The 21,672-nt window shown below is 41.9% G+C and overlaps 1 protein-coding gene across 2 annotated transcripts in view; it reads right to left on the bottom strand.

The window, feature by feature from the left end:
• ANTXR2 (ANTXR cell adhesion molecule 2) overlaps window positions 1-21,672 on the bottom strand; it is a 341,722-nt gene that overhangs the window by 202,752 nt on the left and 117,298 nt on the right. For both annotated transcript variants that reach the window (XM_063919961.1, XM_063919962.1), the window contains exons 6-8: window positions 17,653-17,760; window positions 15,962-16,030; window positions 14,238-14,318 (exon numbers count right to left, since the gene is read on the bottom strand). In XM_063919961.1, the coding sequence (XP_063776031.1) occupies window positions 14,238-14,318; window positions 15,962-16,030; window positions 17,653-17,760 (258 nt within the window). The remainder of the gene's footprint in view (window positions 1-14,237; window positions 14,319-15,961; window positions 16,031-17,652; window positions 17,761-21,672) is intronic.

The following is a 21,672-nucleotide window of genomic DNA, read 5'->3' as shown; positions in this document are numbered from 1 at the left end:
TACAGATCCCATGTAAAATATCAACCCTGCCTATTTTCTTACATTGAAACTCATTTGTATTTAATTTAGTGAGTTTACTCTCAAAATTTAGAAGCTACCTGGATCTGGTGATTATAAATAAGTGTCTTTATGGTACATGAACACTTATTTATTTATATTTATGTTTTGGCTTAATGTTAAACATTTTAAAACCAAAGCAAAGTAGAAATCTAATAAGAGATAACTTATGAGATATCATCAATGTAATTAGAGTCATCCCAGTGTCTCTTTTATCACTGTAGTTAACTCAACCTACCCCACTGTGTGATCCCATGATCCATGTGTGGAAGTTAATAGAACATAATATGATTTAAATGTAGACTGAGTAACTTTAATAACACACGTAATGTTGATCCAACAGTAAACCATCTCTCAGTGGTGAAGAGCTTAAAAAGGAAATAGAACAGACCACAACAGAATTTAATGTAAGCCTCGGGCAGGAAATACATCTAAGCTTTCAGGAAAATGCAACTCACTGCTGTCAAATGTAACATAATTGACAGGTAATAAAGACAGAGAAAGTGAATAGTATGCAGCACTGATATACATGTTGTTCCTCAAAGTAAACATTTTATGTATTCAAAGAACAGATCTTCTGTAGGGACTCAACAAAGGATACTATAGTTTATAGAACCCTTAGTAAACATAAATAAATAACCTTTGGCTTGGTTCTAGAAAACATGAATTTGTGATGGAAAAATAATGATGCTGTAAAAAAAATAAGACAATAATGTAAATACATTACATTCCTTGCAAGTGCAGAACATACATACAAATTGCACAAATTAAATTCACTTAATTTTCTATTTTAATGGACTTACTCTGCACTCATAGATAATGTATTATTCACTGTAGAGATTGGCAAAGCATGGCTAGTTTTTCAGCTTACGCTAGGCGTATATGATGAGCACCTCACATGTCTTTAAACTAAGGGGGTGATTCAGACCTGATCACTAGGCTGCTAAAATTATTGTCCTGCGATTAGATAGTCGCCACCCAAGGGGAGTGTATATTCACCGTGCAAGTGTGCAATCGCATGTGTACGCCGTGCTACAAATATCCCTCAGTCAGCGGACAGCTGCAAATCTGTTTGCACGTCACTCACCACTGATTGGTTTTTACCAGTGTGTGCAGTCTGTGCGCAGCCCAGGACTTACTCCTACAGTGTGATGAGAACAGGCTGATCAGGGCCGAAGCTGAGGTCACACTCCCTCCCTGAAAACGCTTGGGCACACCTACGTTTTCCCTGACACTCCCAGAAAACGGTCAGTTGCCACCCAGAAACGGCCTCTTCCTGTCAATCTGCATGTGAATGGCTGTGCAATTGGAATTTTCGCACCAGCCTGTCGCTGAACGGCAATGCCTGTTGTTGTTTGCCGACGCGTGTGCGCATTGCTGTGCATGCGCAGTTAATGGCTGATCGCCGGCTGTGCGAAAACGCACAGCAGCGATCAGGTTTGAATCGGGCCCTATATTCGGACTTATGCAGAGTGGAATGCAAGTTGACTGTGAACACAACTGGGATTGCAGGAAGAAAAGTTTGGATATTTGCCTATATGCCGTGTTGTTCATTTCTGTGTGACCTTACCACCACTATATATATGCTCAGTTTCACAGTCATCATTATCAGTGTGCATCAGCCCTATCCTTTTTGGTAAAAGATCCATCTGAAAACAGACTTGCCTCCACATATGGACAACTCTGCTCAGGACACAGATCACGCCCTTATCACACTTTTACTAGTTTATCTATGAGCAAGCGCACAGTTATAAGCCAGTTATGCCCCTTTTGGCCCAAGTGGAGACATGACTGGGGTCTATTTATCCAGGTGTACTCATGTCCCATGGCAGGACTTGTATCTGTATCAAAGATCTGACCATTAGTTTCATCCATTTGCCAATCCTTTTGCGTCATTTTCGGTTTCATTGCAAATTACTTGCAAGAATTAAATTTGATCCTGTAAATCAAAAATTACAAACTCCACACCACGTGTGTTTTGTGTACTGCCTTTAGCAACCTTCTTGTGATTTATTATTACGTATAGCACATTTAGGGCTAGATTCTGAGTCAGACGTAAGTCCAAGGGTGGGATGTAATGAAGTCCGAGATCGCCAAAGGTGCTGGATGCCGGCAGATCTCAACATTTTTTTTAAAGGGGCAATCACTTTAAGTGACTGGCCCTTTAAAAAAACATCCGAGATCGGCAGGCATCTCACACCTCCGGTGATCTCGGACTTCATTACATCCATCCACAAATGTGGACAAATCTCACAGATGCACTGTAGAAAGCAAATGTTTTCTTCTCTTTGTGTTAACATAAAAAAAGATGACTTATTTAAAATCGATGCCAAACATCTGCAAACTGAACATATGCCACGACAACACACTATGCGGCTATTTTCAGTATACCAGGATGCTTATTGTGGTGACACATACTACAGGGGAATTTCCGTAGTAACTAGGAAACAGAGATTTAGGAGAAAATTGTTTACACGGTTTATTTCTATTGGTATAAAGAAGATCTTTGGTGCAGGTCCATCAACAAGAAAGTAAGAAAAATATCTAGTGTACACTCGTCACTGAAAACTGATTGCCGGCAACCATTGATGTTCCTGATCTGATGGAAATGCTATTTCCATCCAAAGCCAGGATTGTGATGTTTCCCACTCATCACATGCTTCTGTCCGAAGCTCATCAGAGTATCGGAAAACTGGCTATAGCATCCTACTTCCTACTACAAAATGTGCATGTTTAAACCAGAAGGAACACATCATAGAAATATTTCCTGCATTGTTATTATTTCCATTTACCAAATATTGTTTCTTCTGGGACATTGACCCTCAATCAGATCCTGAATGATCTGCGGCGCATGCTACAAAGTATCGATGTTCTGTACGTTGCGCATGTGCTGGACCCATACTGTGCATGTGCAGTATGGGTCTGAAACAGTGGACGCAGGGACAGCATCAGATTGACTGTCTGATGCCGATTGACAGTCTGATGCCGTTTGGGGCTGGGGAGGAGGTGGCAACAGCCACCGTTTCTTAAAACAGATGCATGTCACCGGCGTTGAGTAGAAGGGAAGAGGCCAGGATCTCCATCTGAGGATGAATACTTCCTGGCCTCTGTGTAGCAAATGCGGTGGCCGGCTTGCACACCCACATGGGTCACGGAGCCGCAGATGGTGTCAGAGATGATCCGATACTGTGTCCTAGGATGCAGTTCAAATCAGTAATGCATGCAGGAGGCGTTACCATATTAGAACTGCATTACCATATTTCCATAGCTCATTACCATTGCTCCTGCTGCATTACCATATTAGAGCTATCACTGCTACTTCTATGTAAGCAACGTAAGCAGTGATAGCAAATCCAACCACTTCTAAATGAGGGCCATTGTGAGCTATTTGACTTATTGATTTGAATGCTGAAATGCCAGCTGATTTCCAATTACATGTTTAATTTAAAAAAAAGAAATGGAAGACTAAAAAAAAAAAAACAGATGGAAGAGAATGATTTCTTTAAACACTTCAATTGAATATATATACAATTTATAGAAGAAAGAAACCAAAATCTCATCAAAAATAGGTGAGCAGATATTGACAACAAAAATTGGTAACTCATCACTATTTGTTACTAGGATACACAGTGTACACGATATATTTTTATTTTTTTCTTCTTGCGAGACCTGTATCCTTATTCTACGATTGGCGTACTGTAGAGCAGTTTTATATATATATATATATATATATATATATATATACACAAAGAGTTTCAGGCGGCACTCACGGACTCACTCACAAAAGACCGGGGACCCCCAAGTCTGCTTTGTAAGCAGACTTGGGGGTCCCCGGTCTTTTGTGAGTGAGTCCGTGAGTGCCGCCTGAAACTCTTTGCATATTCACTTAAGGGAGGGCACCCGGCGAATTGCTTTTGCTGCGTGTGGGGAGTGCCGGACATTACATGCTACATATATATATATATATATATATATATATATATACACACATACACACAATGTTTTCAAGGGTGGCACTCACGGGTCTTGATGCAGAAGAATAAATGACTAGCAGAGTCAGATCAGTTAGTTCAACGTTTCGGTGTTCACCACCTTTATCAAGTGGAGTTCTTGATAAAGGTGGTGAACACCGAAACGTTAAACTAACTGAACTGACTCTGCTAGTCATTTATTCTTCTGCATTAAGACCCGTGAGTGCCACCCTTGAAAACATTGTGTGTATTGGGGCTCCACAGACCCGGGAGGGCACCAGGGCAAGTAACGATTTTCAGTATTGGTGTGCCGTGATTGTCAAACCAGCCACATAATTCCTGGTATGTACACCTATATATATATTTGAAAGTGATTTTCAACGACTGACACACCTTTCACTAAAAATCAGCATTGGCTTTTTCAGAGTTTCATTTTTACATGGATCAACATCTGAACTAGAAATAGTCTTCATTATAAGAGTTGGATACCGCACCTTAGGTATGCATATAGATTTAATTATTTCATATATACAGGTATATCCTTTTTTTAATATATATATTTATATTGTTTTTTTCCCCATATATTAGGCAGTTTGCAAAAACGCCGACATATGGTTGTCAACACTCCTAAGAGACTATAATCAATAGTTTCCCTAGGCGACTCTATAAGGAACTATGTCTTATTAGTTTTAAGGTATGTTATTTCCCATGATTAACTAATAGAATTTAAGAGGGGGTACAATTGTTTAAAATTGGTCCACATTGGATTTCCTTTTCTTTCCCATTAGGTAGTTTGCAAAAAACACCAATTTTAACAGAATACACTCCTTAGAGGGATCATCATTTAAGCTCCAATCAGGAGCCTCGATATAAAAGCTCCATCCACTAAGCCTCGGTATAGGAGATTCTGATTAATTTTACATTTGAGGTATGTCTAGTTACCATCTAGGTGGTAAATTGGTAAAATTGTTCAAAACTGGTCCACATTGGATTTCCCTTTCCTTTCCATTAGGTAGTTTGCAAAAAAACACCAATTTTAACAGAATACACTTCTAAGTGGGATCATCATTCAAGCTCCAATTAGGAGCCCCGATATAAGAGTTCCATCCACTAAGTCTCGATATAGGAGATTCTGATCAATTTTACATTTGAGGTATGTCTAGTTACCATCTATACTATTAATAGAAAATATCTTAGTAGCTCCATCAAAAAATACACCTAAGAATGGGCTTATATATTTATTTATTTTTTTAGGTTATGACCCTTTGTATATAAACTCATCAAGAGCAAATTAGTCCTTTTTTCCATATTTGGTAGGTATTTATTGCATACCACATACTGTATATACATTTTTCCCAATTTACATTAGTAGTTTCTTTCAAATAGAACATCATTTCCTTTTTCCCCAAACAAGCCACCCCTGATGAAGTCGATAAGACGAAACGCGTTGAGTTTGTCAGTCAGAAAATCGCAACCTAATTTGTGAAAATACTCCCTTTCGAGATCGCACCTTGTAAAAGGTGAGAGAGTATCTAAAGTCCATCCAACAAACGTGTTGGTTGTGTATCTTTTTGGTTGTACTTATTGACACAATTTAAAATTTTGAACTGTATATAAAAAATGTATATGTTCAAATGTATGTTATTAAAACAACTTTTTACTAATTGGCCTGTTGGCCTCTTGTTTGGGTGACTATTTGGTGAGGGGTGTCTGTTACAGGTCCCCAGATTTAAACATCCTCCAGTCTACATTCCTACGAACACTAGAAGAATTGTGTAATTACGTTTCACTTTAGCGCACTTGGGAATTTTGTGTTTTTCTTGTATGCTTTTGAGGTCTCCCAACAAAGATCTCTCCCGTTGTGCTGCTCCCAGGTTGGTGCGAGATAAAGATACTATTGTGTTTCTCTCTCTCTCTCTCTCTCTATATATATATATATATATACATATATATATATATATAATTTGGAGGGAGGCGGCACTCTGGAGACAATACTCAAGTGAATCTCACCAAAACGTATTTATTCTGTCAATGTAACATTTCGGGGCTCCTTACCCTTCCTCAGGACATGTCATGAGGAAGCGGCAGGAGCCCCGAAAGCTTTCAAAAGCAGACAGTAGGTAGGTATAGGTTTCTTTGAAGAGAGCAACTAAGGAATAGTCTGATTGGGCATGGCAAGGATATCAGCATGGAAGACATGGTTATCAGAGAGCAGATGAGGCATGACCTAAAATGCTAATAAGGAAAGTATTTTGAGACAATAATTGAGTTATATAAAGGCGTGGGCTATTAATGAAAACTTTGTAGATGTGGCTGACCCATTTTCCCAAAATTCTGAAGTATATAAGTTGACAGTGTAGGAATTTGCAGAGTGGTATGATGAAAAGCAGGGAAAGAGTGTAATGAGTCTTGCCATGATAGTTAGGTCAAAACTAGGGTCGCCAATTCTGGGATCGGCATGATCCTGGGATTTTGGCCTTAAATCAGTGACATTTGAATCCCGGGATTGGAGCTTCCAATCCCAGGATTTCGAGATCAGTGTTTGCGGAATTTTTTTGTTGTTATTTATGCCGGGAAGCACTCGCTAAGATGTTGTCCAGATGCCCTGACCCAACTGCTGTGCACTACATGACATCAGAGGTCATGCTGGCTGCCCCACGCCGGTCAGTAATGTCTCACAAGCTCACACACAGCAGTCCAGGTAGCCGTGAAGAGAGAAGCAAAGTGCACAAGCAGAGGCGTGGGAGTGTGACTCCTGGCCGGTACTTTGGGGGGGGGGGGGGATGATATATATATATATATATATATAAGGATGGAGAGGGGTGAGAGAGAGACAAATATAAGGACTGGGGGGGGGGAGAAGTAAGGACTGAGGGACAAGGGGGGGGGTAAAGACTAAGGGACAGAGTGGGGGGAGAGAGATAAAGACAAGAGGAGGAGGAGTCCTGCTGCTGCCTGCCAGTGCCACCATCAATCCCAGGATCCTGGGAGCATTTTTCAAAATCTCACATCCCAGGATTGAAAAAACAGCCCGGGTACTGGCCTCTCTAGTCAAAACAGAGAAAAGAAAGTACTGTATGAGAAGAAGCTGCAGTACTCAAGGAAGGAGATGAAGAGATAATGGTTAAAATTTTGATTATATCTCGGGGAAAAAACTAATTCTAGCAATATTTCAGGCTGAGGAGACAGAGCTGGGAATGGAATTGTATATGAGGACTAAAGCTTAGGTTAAAGGCAAAAGTGACACTAAAGCCCTGTACACACGGTGCGATTTGTCCTTATAATTTTGACTACAAAGTCAAAATCAAAAGAAAAGTTAGTGCAAATCGCACCATGTGTATGCTCTTGTGATGCCGATGCGCGCTCCAGCGGAATCGGCATCGTAAGAAAAAACAGACTGTGCAGGCAGGGTCAATATTGCTAGAGCGGAGGCTCATGCCTCCAGGCAGTTTCTAGCCGATATCGGCCATAAGCCAAAATCGCACCGAGTGTACGCACCATAAAACAACATGCTTGAAAAGCTGGGTAAATTGTAGCAGGGTTGACAGTAAAGGAGATTTGAGGGTTAATGACAATGATAAGTCCTGCTTTAGACTTGTTAAGCTATAAGAAGGGCTGGGACATCCATGTAGAAATAGCACAAAAACTGTTGGTCACAAACTATAGTAAAGAGATAGAGTTAGGTTTCAGTGTCATTGGCTTAGAAGTGTTACTAGAGATTGAAGCTAATTATTTTGCTATGAGAAGAGGTGTACTGTGATAAATGCAGAAATCCAAGCACAGAGCAGCATGGGGTCCTTCAGCATATTTTACTGCTCACCCCATTCAGGATCTCTACCTGTAGTAATAACCACTATTGTACCTGTGCAATAGGGGTTATTACTACAGGGAGAGATCCTGAATTAATAGATAAATTGTATGAAGTCAACAGGAAAGAGCTGTGTCATGAAGAAGAATTAAGTAAAGGGTGAGCTTTAAAAGATGCTGCCCAATGGTGTTGAAAGAGGCAGAGATGTCCAGCTGGGTGAATAAACAAAAGTTATTCATAGACATTGCTATATGTAGATCATTTACCGTATATACTCGAGTATAAGCCGACTTTTTCAGCACTTTTTTTTGTGCTGAAAAAGCCCCCTCGGCTTATACTCGAGTCAGTGCTGGCAGTGCAGTGCAGTGGGAAGGAGGGACACAGAGGGCACAGCGTGCGCCTCTCCTGTGTCCCTCCTGCGTCTCCGGCGGCAGCGGCGGGTCTATTAAAAGAAGTACCCGTTCATGAGCTCTGATTGGCTCACGAACCGTCACTTAATTTAACAGACCCACAGCGGCCGCCGGAGACGCAGGAGGGACACAGGAGAGTCGCGCGCTGTGCCCTCCGCGTCCCTCCTTCACAAGACAACGCGGGAGCGGCGGAGAGTAAGTTATAGCAGGCACTGGGGGAGCATATTTGGCACTTGGGGGGGCATATGTGGCACTGAGGGGGCATGCATATCTGGCACTGTGGGGGTATAACTAGCACTGTGTGGGGCCATATCTGGCAGTGTGAGGGCATATCTGGCACTGAGAGAGCATGCATATCTGGCAGTATGAGGGCATATCTGGCACTGTGGAGGTATAACTGGCACTGTGTGGGGGCATATCAGGCAGTGTGAGGGCATATCTGGCACTGAGGGGGCATGCATATCTGGCAGTATGAGGGCATATCTGGCACTGTGGAGGTATAACTGGCACTGTGTGGGGGCATATCTGGCAGTGTGAGGGCATATCTGGCACTGAGGGGGCATGCATATCTGGCAGTATGAGGGCATATCTGGCACTGTGGGGGCATTTCTGGCACTATGAGGGCATATCTGGCAGTGTGAGGTCATATCTGGCACTGTGGGGGCATATCTGGCACTATGAGGGCATATCTGGTACTGTGGGGGCATATCTGGCAGTATGAGGGCTGTGTACGGGTAGAGCTGCATTTCCCACCCTAGGCTTATACTCGAGTCAATAAGTTTTCCCAGGTTTTTGTGCCTCGGCTTATATTCGGGTCGACTTATACTCGAGTATATACTGTATTACTTTTGTGAGGGCAGACTCAGTGTAATTTTGATGGCAAAAGCCCAATTACTGTACTGTCAAGAACTGAATTGAGAGAAAGTTAGATTTGTAGTTGTACAATAGACAATCAAGTATACTGGAGGTCATGTTAAGGAGCATAAGGGAAGGTAAAGGTGAATGAAAGAACAGAAAAAAGCTGCCAAAATGGGGTTCTAACCAATCAAAATGGCCTTCAACATATAGAATCCAGTGCCATTCTTACAGGCCCAGAGCTGGTTGGACACTATGGCGAGTGGACCCAATGCTGTGTTTCTCCTTGTCCTGGCTGGCAAAAGCTTATTTCTGGTAGTAGCATCTTCAGGGGACCCCACCCTTTTGTCCCCAAGATTTTGCTGCCACCAGCCTAAGCTAGTAGTAGCCAAATACTCTTAGATTTTAAGAAAAGTCACTTTTCTGATAAAAGGGTACAGTATTCTAAAGTTATTACAGTTGTGAATGTTCATAATAATAACTTGCTATTTGTGTAGGAGATGCATTTAGAACTACCGTAGAACTACCGTAGAAATGTATTAAAAAAAAAATCTAAAAAAGAGAAGATTTTGGTAACAGAGCTGCCAAATTTGTTAGTTAATACATACCAATTTCAGGTTTACTTTTTTTCCATGTGAAAACAAGAAAAGTATAACGAAGAGTCCTTGACCACATGTTAATAATTAATGAGGAGACTGTGTTTATTATCAAACATGTTCAATGTTGAATAAAGGGTATTTACTCTAACACACTGTAACTTTTGGCCTGCAAGATGTGGAATTGTGGAAAATATATTCATTATTTTTAAAATTATTGCATCATCCAGAGTTTAAAATGCTACAATAATATACAGATTTAAACTTGTTAGAAATCTAAAATGAAAATGTAATTTCAGTCTACATCGGAGTACTTGTGTAAGTGAATATGGGACCCATTTAGTATTTATCGTGTTTTATACCCAATATATAGAATTTCATATTGCCGCTATTCGTAGCAATGACAAATTAATTTCTACCCAGATGTATTAAAGATCACATGCAGTGAAATGGGGCCTGTACCTGCAATCTGTAAAGTAAAGTGACTGTATCACCGGTCATCCACCAGGGAGAGATCCTGAAGATCCCTCTCCCAGTAAATTATGCTATATGTAACCCATAGGCTACAATGGCTAATGGTATTCCGGAGCTTGGCATTCTGAAGCTTGGTAAATCTCACAATATAGTAGCCACCATAAAAACCTATGTGGGTCTCTATTGCGACTGGAAACAAGAAAACTGCAGCAGATATAAGAGAATACATGCAGGGGATACTTACATTTTGCAGACTTTTCGGGTGATTTCCCGTAAAATAGGTTTAAACAAAATGCCCATATACTCGTATATGTTCATGTAAGTGGAAATTACTAGATTTTCAGAGTGGTGTCAGACATTGTGGCTATATTGGGCAGCCATTATATGCATTCAAAAATACATCAGTGTACTACTTATAATAAACCGCTCATTAGAGCCAGATCAACTAGACAAACACAAGGGTTACATGTGCAAAATACAGTATTTAAGGTTTGAAAATTGTCTGAAAATTCATAAGGAATCCACGTTTTCAGCTAAAGGATAAATGAGTGTATGAAATAGTAAATTGTGGGATTTAAAATCCAATACAAAATACACATCTTAAATGACAGTGGTGGTCATTCCGAGTTGATCGCTAGCTGCATTCGTTCGCTGTGCAGAGATGAGGAAAATAAACGGCACTTCTGCGCATGCGTATGCGGCGCAATGCGCACGCGCGATGTACTATTACAACCAACGATGTAGTTTCACACAAGATCTAGCGAAGCTATTCAGTCGCACTGCTGGCCGCAGAGTGATTGACATGAAGTGGGCGTTTCTGGGTGTCAACTGACCATTTTCAGGGAGTGTTCGAAAAAACACAAGCATGCCAGGAAAAACGCAGGCGTGGCTGGGCGAACGCAGGGCGTGTTTGTGACGTCAAAACAGGAACTGAACAGTCTGAAGTCATCGCAAGCGCTGAGTAGGTATTGAGCTACTCTAAAACTGCACAAAAAAACTTTGTAGCCGCTCTGCAATCCTTTCGTTCGCACTTCTGCTAAGCTAAAATACACTCCCAGTGGGAGGTGGCATAGCGTTTGTACGGCTGCTAAAAACTGCTAGTGAGTGAACAACTCGGAATGACCACCAGTGTTTTTATCATGACTTGGTAATAGAATGTTAGTGCTATCTGCTGTCTAATAATGTATTACGCCTGCTCTGAAAATAAGTATTGATTTATTTCAATGATGATGAGTGCAGTGTCTTCTTCTAATTGGATGCTAATGGGGGTATTCAAATTAGTGCTATGTACCACAGTGATGTTCGGCAGTGCATATACCACTTAGTATGGTAGTCAAACATTACTAGATATCTTGTGCACCTTGGGTTGACAGTGCACCTGACAGTTCCATACTGTATGCATTTTATGACTTTAGTAATGAATTAAATTCCTCCCATATTTGACAGTGGGCTCTATTCATCACTTAAGAAACACATGCTGCAATAAGATTCAACCCTTACAATGTACAATCTTTGTAGATATGTCAAGTAAAGTTACTTTGCCATTTTTAATACATTTTAATTTTAATTCAATTTAAGACATTGTTTCAGCATTACCTAATGTTTCAGCATTAAGTACACAATCAGTTCTCATTTATACTTATAAACGCAAAATTGTATGATGGTGTAATTTATGAAAAAATAACCATGTCACTAATTGAGATTAAATATATTTTCTTTTAACAAATTGGTCCACAGGAAGTTTGCATATCACATGAGGAAGTTCTCATAACCACAATCTCCAGCAAGAAAACAAAATGTTAATCAAGCTAAAATAATGAAGGGTGGGGGAAGGGCGAGGGGGAATCTTTGCAATCCTAAAGCCATTTTTCTCTGTTATGATATGATGCAACGTTTGCCTCAGTGACAACAGCTGTGGACGGAAAGATGCTAACTATGAGATGGGGCAATTGTTTGCTCTGGATGCTGGTTGTATAGGATCAATTTATACACAGTACAATCTAAATTATTGTGCAATAAAAATCACAAATCTAAACTTTAATTCTAAGTTTCAGATAAATATATAATGGAATAGAGATATGGTAAACAAGATGCAAAGCTTTCTTACTACCAACCTTAGAGCTTACCATTACACTAAAGTATTGTTTGCACATCCCACTTGCTCAAGATAAACCATATACAGACATGACATCATATGTATGACCTAAATAAGACACGTAGCACAAGATATCTCGCGCGAGTGAGCCACCAGGTCCCGTGTAACTCTACTAGCGTCGGCCATCTTTTTTTGCAGAAAATACGTCTTAGTCACATGTTTATTAATGAAGCTGCAGATTTAGTTTCATACAGCTAGACTCAATACGCTATGTGAGACGTCTGGTGTGAGTGAGCTGCCAGGTCCTACTTAACCCGGGTAGCGCTAAGTGGCTTTACACATCTTTTTACCCGAAAAACTGTGCTGGTTAATTTGATATGCAACACTTGTATATCTGTGTGCGACTGAGTGTGTAAACGAAGCCTAACGGAAGATGGCGTGGAAAAAAACTCATACACTGCATCGTGACAATTCCTATATAGATTTAGAGACTCAGTCGCACACACATATAAAATATTTGCATACTGGTGCATCCTAGTCTCATCATATTTTGACTAAGATGCATTTTCAGCAAAAAAGATGTCTGACGCTAGCAGAGTCTCACAGGTCCTAGCTCACTGAGAGGGGCTGCTGGGCGTGACTACAGCAATGATGTAGAAGGACACATCTGTGCAAAGTTTAATGCAAGCAAACCGAAGAAATAAAAGGAATAATGAAGTCCTATAGCAGCTAAATGAGGGTGGCACAGGGGCACAGTGATTGGCATTGTTGCCTGCAGGTCTAGGGCTTTGGGCTTGCGTCCACCTAGAGCTCTGAGAGCATTTTGTTTTATTCCCATGCATTATCCTCCCACATTCTAATAGCACATTAAATGTTAGATTAATTGACTACTGATTAAATTGGTCCTAGGGTGTGCTTTTGAGTCTGAAGCAGGGTTTTTGAAAGGAATGCCTGGATAGGAAACAGAATGAGTGAATAATCATCACAAGTTCTACCTAATATTCTGCTATAAATATGAATTACAGTAATAGCAATAATAATAATCGAGCAGAAAATGTAACTGAAAAAGGTAAATGGTTGAAAAGTCTAGATCAGATGGATAATGTCACAGCCAGTTAAGGGTTTCCATAACCATGTGCAGACTAAAAAAAGCAGCACAACACAATTCTGTGAATTTTAGATGGTAGTATATAGCAAGAGCTGTCTATCCGAATGAAAACTTGCAGCTCAAGCTAAATCAATGGGTACTTGTGACAATAGATAACTTAGCATATCTTAGCCCATAGAACCCAGCATCTTAGAACACCATCTATTTGCCTGAGAGTGGCATGTTGTGTAAGCATGGAGTACTTTGTACACAAGTGCAGATACATCCATTAAACGTTCATTGCAAGCAAGGCGAATATAAATGCCAAACTATACATGCAGGTGCATAAAGCCTATGTGAACCACTAGCCATAGGCTGTAGTCACATACAGTATGGAGACTCAAATCCTCCAACATTATTTTATAATTGTAAATTCTTTAGATTATTGGATTTTATAATTTTTTATTGTATTTTTAATACTAGTCTCATTAAGCTCATACTTTAAAACAGCAACAGGACAGGAGAAACTATTAACATTTGCCTATATACAGGATAAAAAATGGATGCAGAAATTTGCATTAAGCATACAGGAGTTAACATACTGAAACATTCATCAAGAGACATTGTTCAGAGTCTTTAGAGTTCTTTTTTTTCCCATCGAAAAACATACCAATGTGTTTTGCAAGTGTAAGGTAAAAGTCCACTTGCTGCTTCCTCTCAAAATAACCTTTTATTTGTTCTTTAAAGTGAGGTAGATGACGTGTGTACTACAGGAGAAGATAAATCTACCCAAGCTGCAGTTATTAAACCTACACTTATGCTGTGAAAACTAACTTACTATATTCAGAAATTTACAACCAGTGCATTTCCTTTGTGATACTTACTGAATTAATGATCCCTCCCAAAGCTTTAAATCCACCTTCAACAGGAAACACATGTTCTTCTGAGTCAGCAATGTCTATCAGCTTTAGGGGGAAAAAATGAAGTGTTTAGACAGCAAATACTGTATTGTTACATTGGTCTTGTGTTATTTTGTTTTAATAAAAACAAGAAAATAAATCCTTACAGTATATGCATGAGTTTTGCAATGCATCTAGCATTGCTGTAAGTAGAACAATTATCTCGGGCCAGATTCAGTGATGTACGCAAACCCAATGGTTGAGTACATCTCCGATGTTTTCAGATCTGTGCATGCACAGGATCTGTACTACACATGTGCAGATCTCTGTGGCAACAGTCATAGTGCCCCCTAAGCAGCAGTATGGTTGACATGCCGCGCCCATTTGGGGACAGAGAAGGTGCTGTCCAGAAAGCAGGAATACATTGGAGTCCTTGGACGCAGCTTTACTAGCTCCAGGTCACTCAGATGACCAATATTCACGCAGGGTGATCAAATGCTGCATCTTTGCAGCAGCCGATCACAGAAGCCGTCAGGAGGCGTCTATTTCATACTTACCTACTCTTCCGGAATGGCCGGGGGGCTCCCAAAAATTGAGTGGTGCTCCCGGCCACCTGGAAGATTTTGCAAGTCTTCCGGCCGGCAGCCGAGCCCCTGTACCCCCTGGGGAAACACTCAAGTATCCTCCGAAACAGAGGTGGCGATGACGCAATGACCCCACCGACTGCCCCACTATGCCATTAATCTCGGCATAGTGTAGTGCCACGATGACGCTATCTCTTGACCACACCCCCTGCTCCTCCCCATTACGCCTCCCTTTGCCACGCCAGGCCGATATGGTTGCCTCCTCCCAGAAGAGGCAGCCAGAATGTCGGCATCTATGGTCTATTTACACAAGACTCCTCCAACGGCATTAGCATATATTAGCCATGCCAAGGGTACAAAGCAGCAGCTGTGCTACAGTGTCCATCTCTGAATCAGGACCCTCATGCTCATAAGCAACTAATACCCCTAGTCAAGAGGATCATTTGCCTTCAATTTTTGAGCAAATATATGAAGCAGCAATTTGCCTCCTGAAAGCTATTACTTAAAGTCTGGGATATATTAATAAATTGAAAAAATATATAAAGTGATGATAGATAAGACTAAGCTAATTTGCATGTGAGTTAATGTGATAATTACGTCAAATTACCAAAGAGTTTGCAAAATCTGATTTTGTTTTAGAATACATTAGTACACAAATACATAGATTGTAAGCTTGTGAACAGGGCCCTCTTACCTCTAAGACTGTTTGTTGTTACCCAGTTTTGTCTTATCATTGTGTCCAGTTGTAAAGCGCAACGGAATTTGCTGCGCTATATAAGAAACTGTTAATAAAAAAATAAATGCCTAAAATTCTATGCTATTACCATCTCAAAAAAGGTTTTTGAGGGCACGTACTGGGCGTCTACATGACAGTTTTCTCCCAACAGCAGTACAAATGTTGAACATGTGAATTGTATATGTACAGTATATGTATTTATTTATTATTAGGGATATTGCTATTTTACTGTAATTGCTGTATCTGCACAAAGTAATTTCATCTGTGAAACTTGTTCTTTTGCCGATGACAATAAATTGTATTGTATTGAATTGTTGAACTGTAAAAGAAAGGAAATACATTTACGTTGCTGAGTAATCATAATGCCTGCATTTTCATATTCTATTCACCTGGTCATACTTGAAATCCAGAACTCCAACACAGTAAACTCTTGCTCCCATTCCTCGAGCTTTGTTAGCCTGTAGCAAATACATGGTAAAAATGACAATGTCACATGGTAAAACACCACACATATGCATAGGAGTGCAGGATGTGCCCAGGCACACCTTAATGTGAGATGCTCCCAGCAAAATGATCTTTGGCACTGTCATTCTGATAAGCTGAAAGTGTCAGAGACACCTACTGAAGACCTAGCAACACAGCAGCATCTTATCACTCACTTTACACCCAAATTATCTCCACTCTCAGAGTAGCTGAGGATGGGGCAGTGCAGTGTAGTGCAATGAAATGAACATACTACATCAAATATATTGTCCTGGGAGCAAGGCTATATTAGCCCCAGGCCCAATGGCACATGTCTGCGATGCCTGTTTGTTGACATGTAGCCTCGCCCCTATACGGTAGGGGGTGCTGCTGCTATAGCTTTCCGGCATGATACATCTCTGTTGCTGCCCACATGTAAGGCCACTTTTAATTACCAATATGAACCTGCCTGGGAGAATTAATGTTTATCATTATAAGTATGAGCGACATAATGAAGCAAGGAGTTGGCTGGCCAGGTCATAGGTTACTGAGATAAGGGAGTTGGATGTATTAATGGAATTAGTATGATTGACCGGCGGACGGGATGCCAGCTGTCCATGTCCCCAGAACGGAATCCCGCCCGCCAGAATGCCGGTAACAAGGTGAGCGCAAAGAGTCTCCATGAGAGCTCACTGCGCTCACCATGTTGTGGGCTCGGTGGCTTGCTACGCTCGCCACAGGATCTACTACCACTCTATGGGGACACCCACCAGTGGGAATAGTCTTGTTGCGTCGGGATTCCGACTGGCGGCATTGTCGGCTGGCGGGAATTCGATGTTGGTATCCTGACCGCCGGGATCCCGACAGCCGCCAAATTAAATGCATCCTGTAATAATGGGGCATATTAGGATATGGGTAGGACATAAAACAGTGCTAGATGGTGACAGGCACACTCCTCTGGTGCCATTTTGCATTGCAGAGTATTCCTCTCTAGGGGCGGGATGTATTAACATACATCGCCGCACCTCGCCGGTTACCGCAGCGATGTTGATCGCGTATGTACTAACATATGCGATCAACATCGCGATGCGGTGACGGAGGCCCCCCGCGATACCTGTTAGGTGGTCTGCGGGGGGTCTCCGTCACCTCCATGGGGTCCCCACACAGGCTAGATGCCGGGAAGCAGCAGCAGGCTGCCCCCGGCGCCTCCTCCTCCCCCCTGCAGCCGGAAGGACGTCCGGCTGCGTTGCTAGGGGGAGGAGGAGATTACCTTCCGGGTCCGGGGCATCATGGAGGAAGGTAAGCTGGGGGGGAGGGGGGTCGGTGTCTGCGGCGGTGTCGACGGTGTCGGCGGGTTGCATCGGTCGACGAAAAGAAGCCCATAGGCTTCTATAGTTTATCGCCATACAGAGATGGCGATACCCTGGACGCCGAAAACGCGGCGGTAGGGTGTTAGTAAATATGAAAATGCGGTAAAACCCCCGTTTTCGGGGGTTTTACCGCATTTTTGCTTTAGTACATCCCGCCCTAGATATCCATAGATGCACAACCTAATGGAATATGCTGCACACACCTAGGCACATACAAGAACCAAAAAAACAAAAACAGTATCCCATACCTCAATTTTTGTCAACCGAGGAATCTGGTCAGCCAGCTTACCATCAGTCAGAGCAATGATTATAGAAGCAGTACTTCCTCTACTGGCTTTTTGAATTTCCTCATTTGCCTATAAATTAAAACAAAATTAACTCAATAATTACATTTTTGTGCCATTTTCTGTGCACTTTATTAATATTGCAGCAGTTATAAAGAACTAGTGTCTTTCTTACCATCAGCCATGTTTATTAACTTTTATCCAATGAGGCATACTGTAGCCTGTCTTTAATATATAACTAGCCATTTTTCTGTGTAAATGTATAATAATTTGACTAAGAGGTAGACTTAGGCAAATGTTTCAGACCAAAGAATTGGGGAAACAGTAAACTGAAGTAAATACTTCTTAAGAAACATGGGGGGTAATTCCAAGTTCATCGCAGCAGGAAATTTTTTAGCAGTTGGGCAAAACCATGTGCACTGCAGGGGGGGCAGATATAACATGTGCAGAGAGAGATAGATTTGGGTGTGGTGAGTTCAATCTGCAATCTAAATTGCAGTGTAAAAATAAAGCAGCCAGTATTTACCCTGCACAGAAACAAAATAACCCACCCAAATCTAACTCTCTCTGCAAATGTTATATCTGCCCCCCCTGCAGTGCACATGGTTTTGCCCAACTGCTAAAAAATATCCTGCTGCGATCAACTTGGAATTACCTCCATAATTCCTTCCTGCCAGTGGCTGGAAGGACATATCCAGCTTCTAATATGTCCTAAAACATGTTGGTGTTCAGCACATTAATGCTGCATTTAGATCGCAAATGCCGGATCCTACCCGGTAAGAGAAACGTGTCCTTACCGGGTGGGATCCGGCATTTGCGCTCTGTGGCTGGCTTTCCGACCCGGCAATATACCGGGTCGGTTGCCATAGCAACGGAGGGAGCAGCAGCAGCAGGGGCGGGGGTGGAGGCGGCGCCGGGAGATGAGCTCATCTCCTGCACCGCCTCTGCCTATGCTGTGAATGGGAACCGTGTCGCATCGACACGGCTCCCATTCACACCGCACCTGACCCGGTAATCAACCCGGGTAAAACCCTTCTTTTTTACCGGGTTGAATTACCGGGTCAGGCGACCCGCTAAATCGGCAACGGACCTTTCACATCGCACACTGACCCGTTTCGACACGGCAATATGCCGTGTCGATACCGGGTTATTTGTGCGATGTGAAAGGGGTATTACTGTGCTAGCAAAAGGTCCTCTTATAGAATGGAAACAAATATTAAGCTTTATCTGCAGAGGTCCTGATAAGCAGAGCTGTGCACAGTAGAGTGCAGTATCAGTCTTATCCCATATGAGGTCTGGTGCCGTGTTAACCAGCATGCAAGTAAATCTTGTGCTTAGCTGCTACCAGTTATTGGCCCTCATTCCGAGTTGTTCGCTCGCTAGCAGATTTTAGCAGCATTGCACACGCTAGGCCGCCGTCCTCCTGGAGTGTATCTTAGCTTAGCAGAATTGCGAACGAAAGATTAGCAGAATTGCGAATAGAAATTTCTTAGCAGTTTCTGAGTAGCTCGAGACTTACTCCTACACTGCGATCAGTTCAGCCCGTTTTGTTCCTGGTTTGACGTCACAAACACGCCCAGCGTTCGGCCAGCCACTCCCCCGTTTCTCCAGACACTCCCGCATTTTATTCTGCCACGCCTGCGTTTTTCCGCACACTCCCAGAAAACAGTCAGTTTCCGCCCAGAAACACCCACTTCCTGTCAATCACACTCCGATCACTTCAACAATGAAAATTCTTCGTTCGGACGTGAGTAAATCTACTAAGTTTTGTGCTAAAATACTTAGTGCATGTGCACTGCGTACCATGCGCATGCACATTTTTGCCTTAATCGCTCCGTTGCGAAAATCGGCAACGAGCGAACAACTCGGAATGACCCCCAATGGGTGGTATGCTGATATGAGCATGCTCTAAGGAAAGGCATATGGTACAAAATCTGTGGGCTGACGGATGAGAAAAATAGCTGCCACCCACTGTCACTACCTTGGCAGAACCGCTGCTTCCAAGTCCACAGGATAAGGGATAAATTCCCACAACATAACCCCCACAAGGGAACAGCTACTAGAAGATGACCTTTGTTTATCCAAATAGTGGCCACTGACTGTCAAAATCAAACATGGGGCAGTTTGCAGGAACATCTGTTCAACCAAAGTTGCAATCAACAGATAACCAGAATTGGAGGATGGGTATACTTATGAATGGTAAATATAATTAGTAAATCAATGCAACTGGGAACAGAGTATTTATACACAAACACAGTGGTTGCTAATAACTATGCCCATTTGTATTGTGGTGTGGTATACAAGTTAGACAGTTTAAAGATAGATAGTCAATAGGTCGACAGGGTCAAAACTCCGACAGGGTCAAAAGTCCGACAGTCAAATAGTCTAGAGCAGTGATTTTCAACCTTTTTTTACTCGCGGCACACTGAACAATATTTTAAAATTGCCAAGGCACACCATCAGTTCCCCACAGAAAAAAAAAAAAAAACACACACATTGGCCCTCACAGTAAAAAAAATAAAAAAAAAATCTACACATACTTTGGCCTACACAGAAAAAACAATCACATTGTTCCCCACATAAATCCTATTGCTCCCCACATGAATTTTTCACATTGTTCTTATTCTCCCCACATAAATCCTATTGAAATACTATTGTTCCCCACAGGAGAAATAAAATAACAAATATTATTATCAGCTGTCTTCCTCCCTGTCCCTCAGTGGCGGGGGTTGTTCATACAAGCAAAAGAAAAAAAAGGTTTTTATGGCGCTGAGCAGAACTGTGTATGTTTACACACTGGGATTAGCTGCCACCTGGTGAGGAGGTAGCCAGCCTCCTCCAACAACAAAACAAATGCAGAAAATTACCAGGTCAGCGCTTAATGCCAATGATGTACACAAAAGTATATAAAACAATTTATTAGACAAAACTAAAATACATATAACAATTAAAAATGATAAGACCACAGCATAACAATCATATAAAACTGAGGTATCTATTAACTCTGAAATAAACAATAGTATACACTAATTGTAAACAGTAGAAGGCAGTCGCAGAACCTTAATGGGAATGACCCTCAGTTTGATTTTATCCGTGTTTGAATAATTGCCCACAGTATAAGCACAGATGAATCTCACACGACCGTGCACTATGGGGGTTGTTCATAGTGGAGTTCTGCGAATACAGAGCAGCGGGCGGTCGGGCAGGTGTGGATGTGGGTAGGCAAGGAAAGCTGTGTATGCAAGCGGGAACTGGAAGATGTGTATGCAGGCAGGTGGGCTGGCTGGGTGGTGAGATGTGGCGGCTGTGACCTATGATATCACATCGTTTTCAAGGCATAGGTCATGGCCGGAGCACGACTGATCCTCTAAGAAGATCCCGGGCCAACAGTTCACTCTGACGGTGCAGGAAGCTGCTCTGGCTCCGCGGCACACCTTGCAACTGGTCGCGGCACACTAGTGTGCCACGGCACACTGGTTGAAAAAGCCTGGTCTAGAGGGTTAAAATGTCGACACTATTTTTTTTTTTGTTATTGTGTTTTTAAAAAATTTTACCCCAAATTTGTTCAAATTCGGCCCCTTGCAGGATCGCTTCGCTCACCATAAGGTTACTAAAGGTAATAGTTTGTGACATAGTTAGTAAATGAAATAAAAATTTGTGAAAGCATGAAAAATCGCTAAAAATATGTGTCGCCATTTTGACCCTGTCAACCTTTTGACTGTCAGACTTTTGGCTGTCGGACTTTTGACACTGTTGGACTTTTGACTGTCGACCATATGGTGTCGACCCAATGACTGTCTATTTTTTAACTGTCTGTCTATCAACTGCCTCCCGTTGAAGCTTTGCGAGTATTGTTCCAAACATCTGATTAACTTATTCTATCTGCTCACTGAACTGTGGTAGGTATGCAGAAGACAGAAGAAGAGTGATACGGGGATACGGGTGTGGTTCATAGGGTCGACCACACTTAGGTCTACAATGTCT

Source organism: Pseudophryne corroboree, chromosome 1 (genome assembly GCF_028390025.1).
Source record: "Pseudophryne corroboree isolate aPseCor3 chromosome 1, aPseCor3.hap2, whole genome shotgun sequence".
NCBI classification, from domain to species: domain Eukaryota; kingdom Metazoa; phylum Chordata; class Amphibia; order Anura; family Myobatrachidae; genus Pseudophryne; species Pseudophryne corroboree.
The sequence above is the reverse complement of the archived record's forward strand: the minus strand, read 5'-3'. Positions and strand labels throughout refer to the sequence as shown.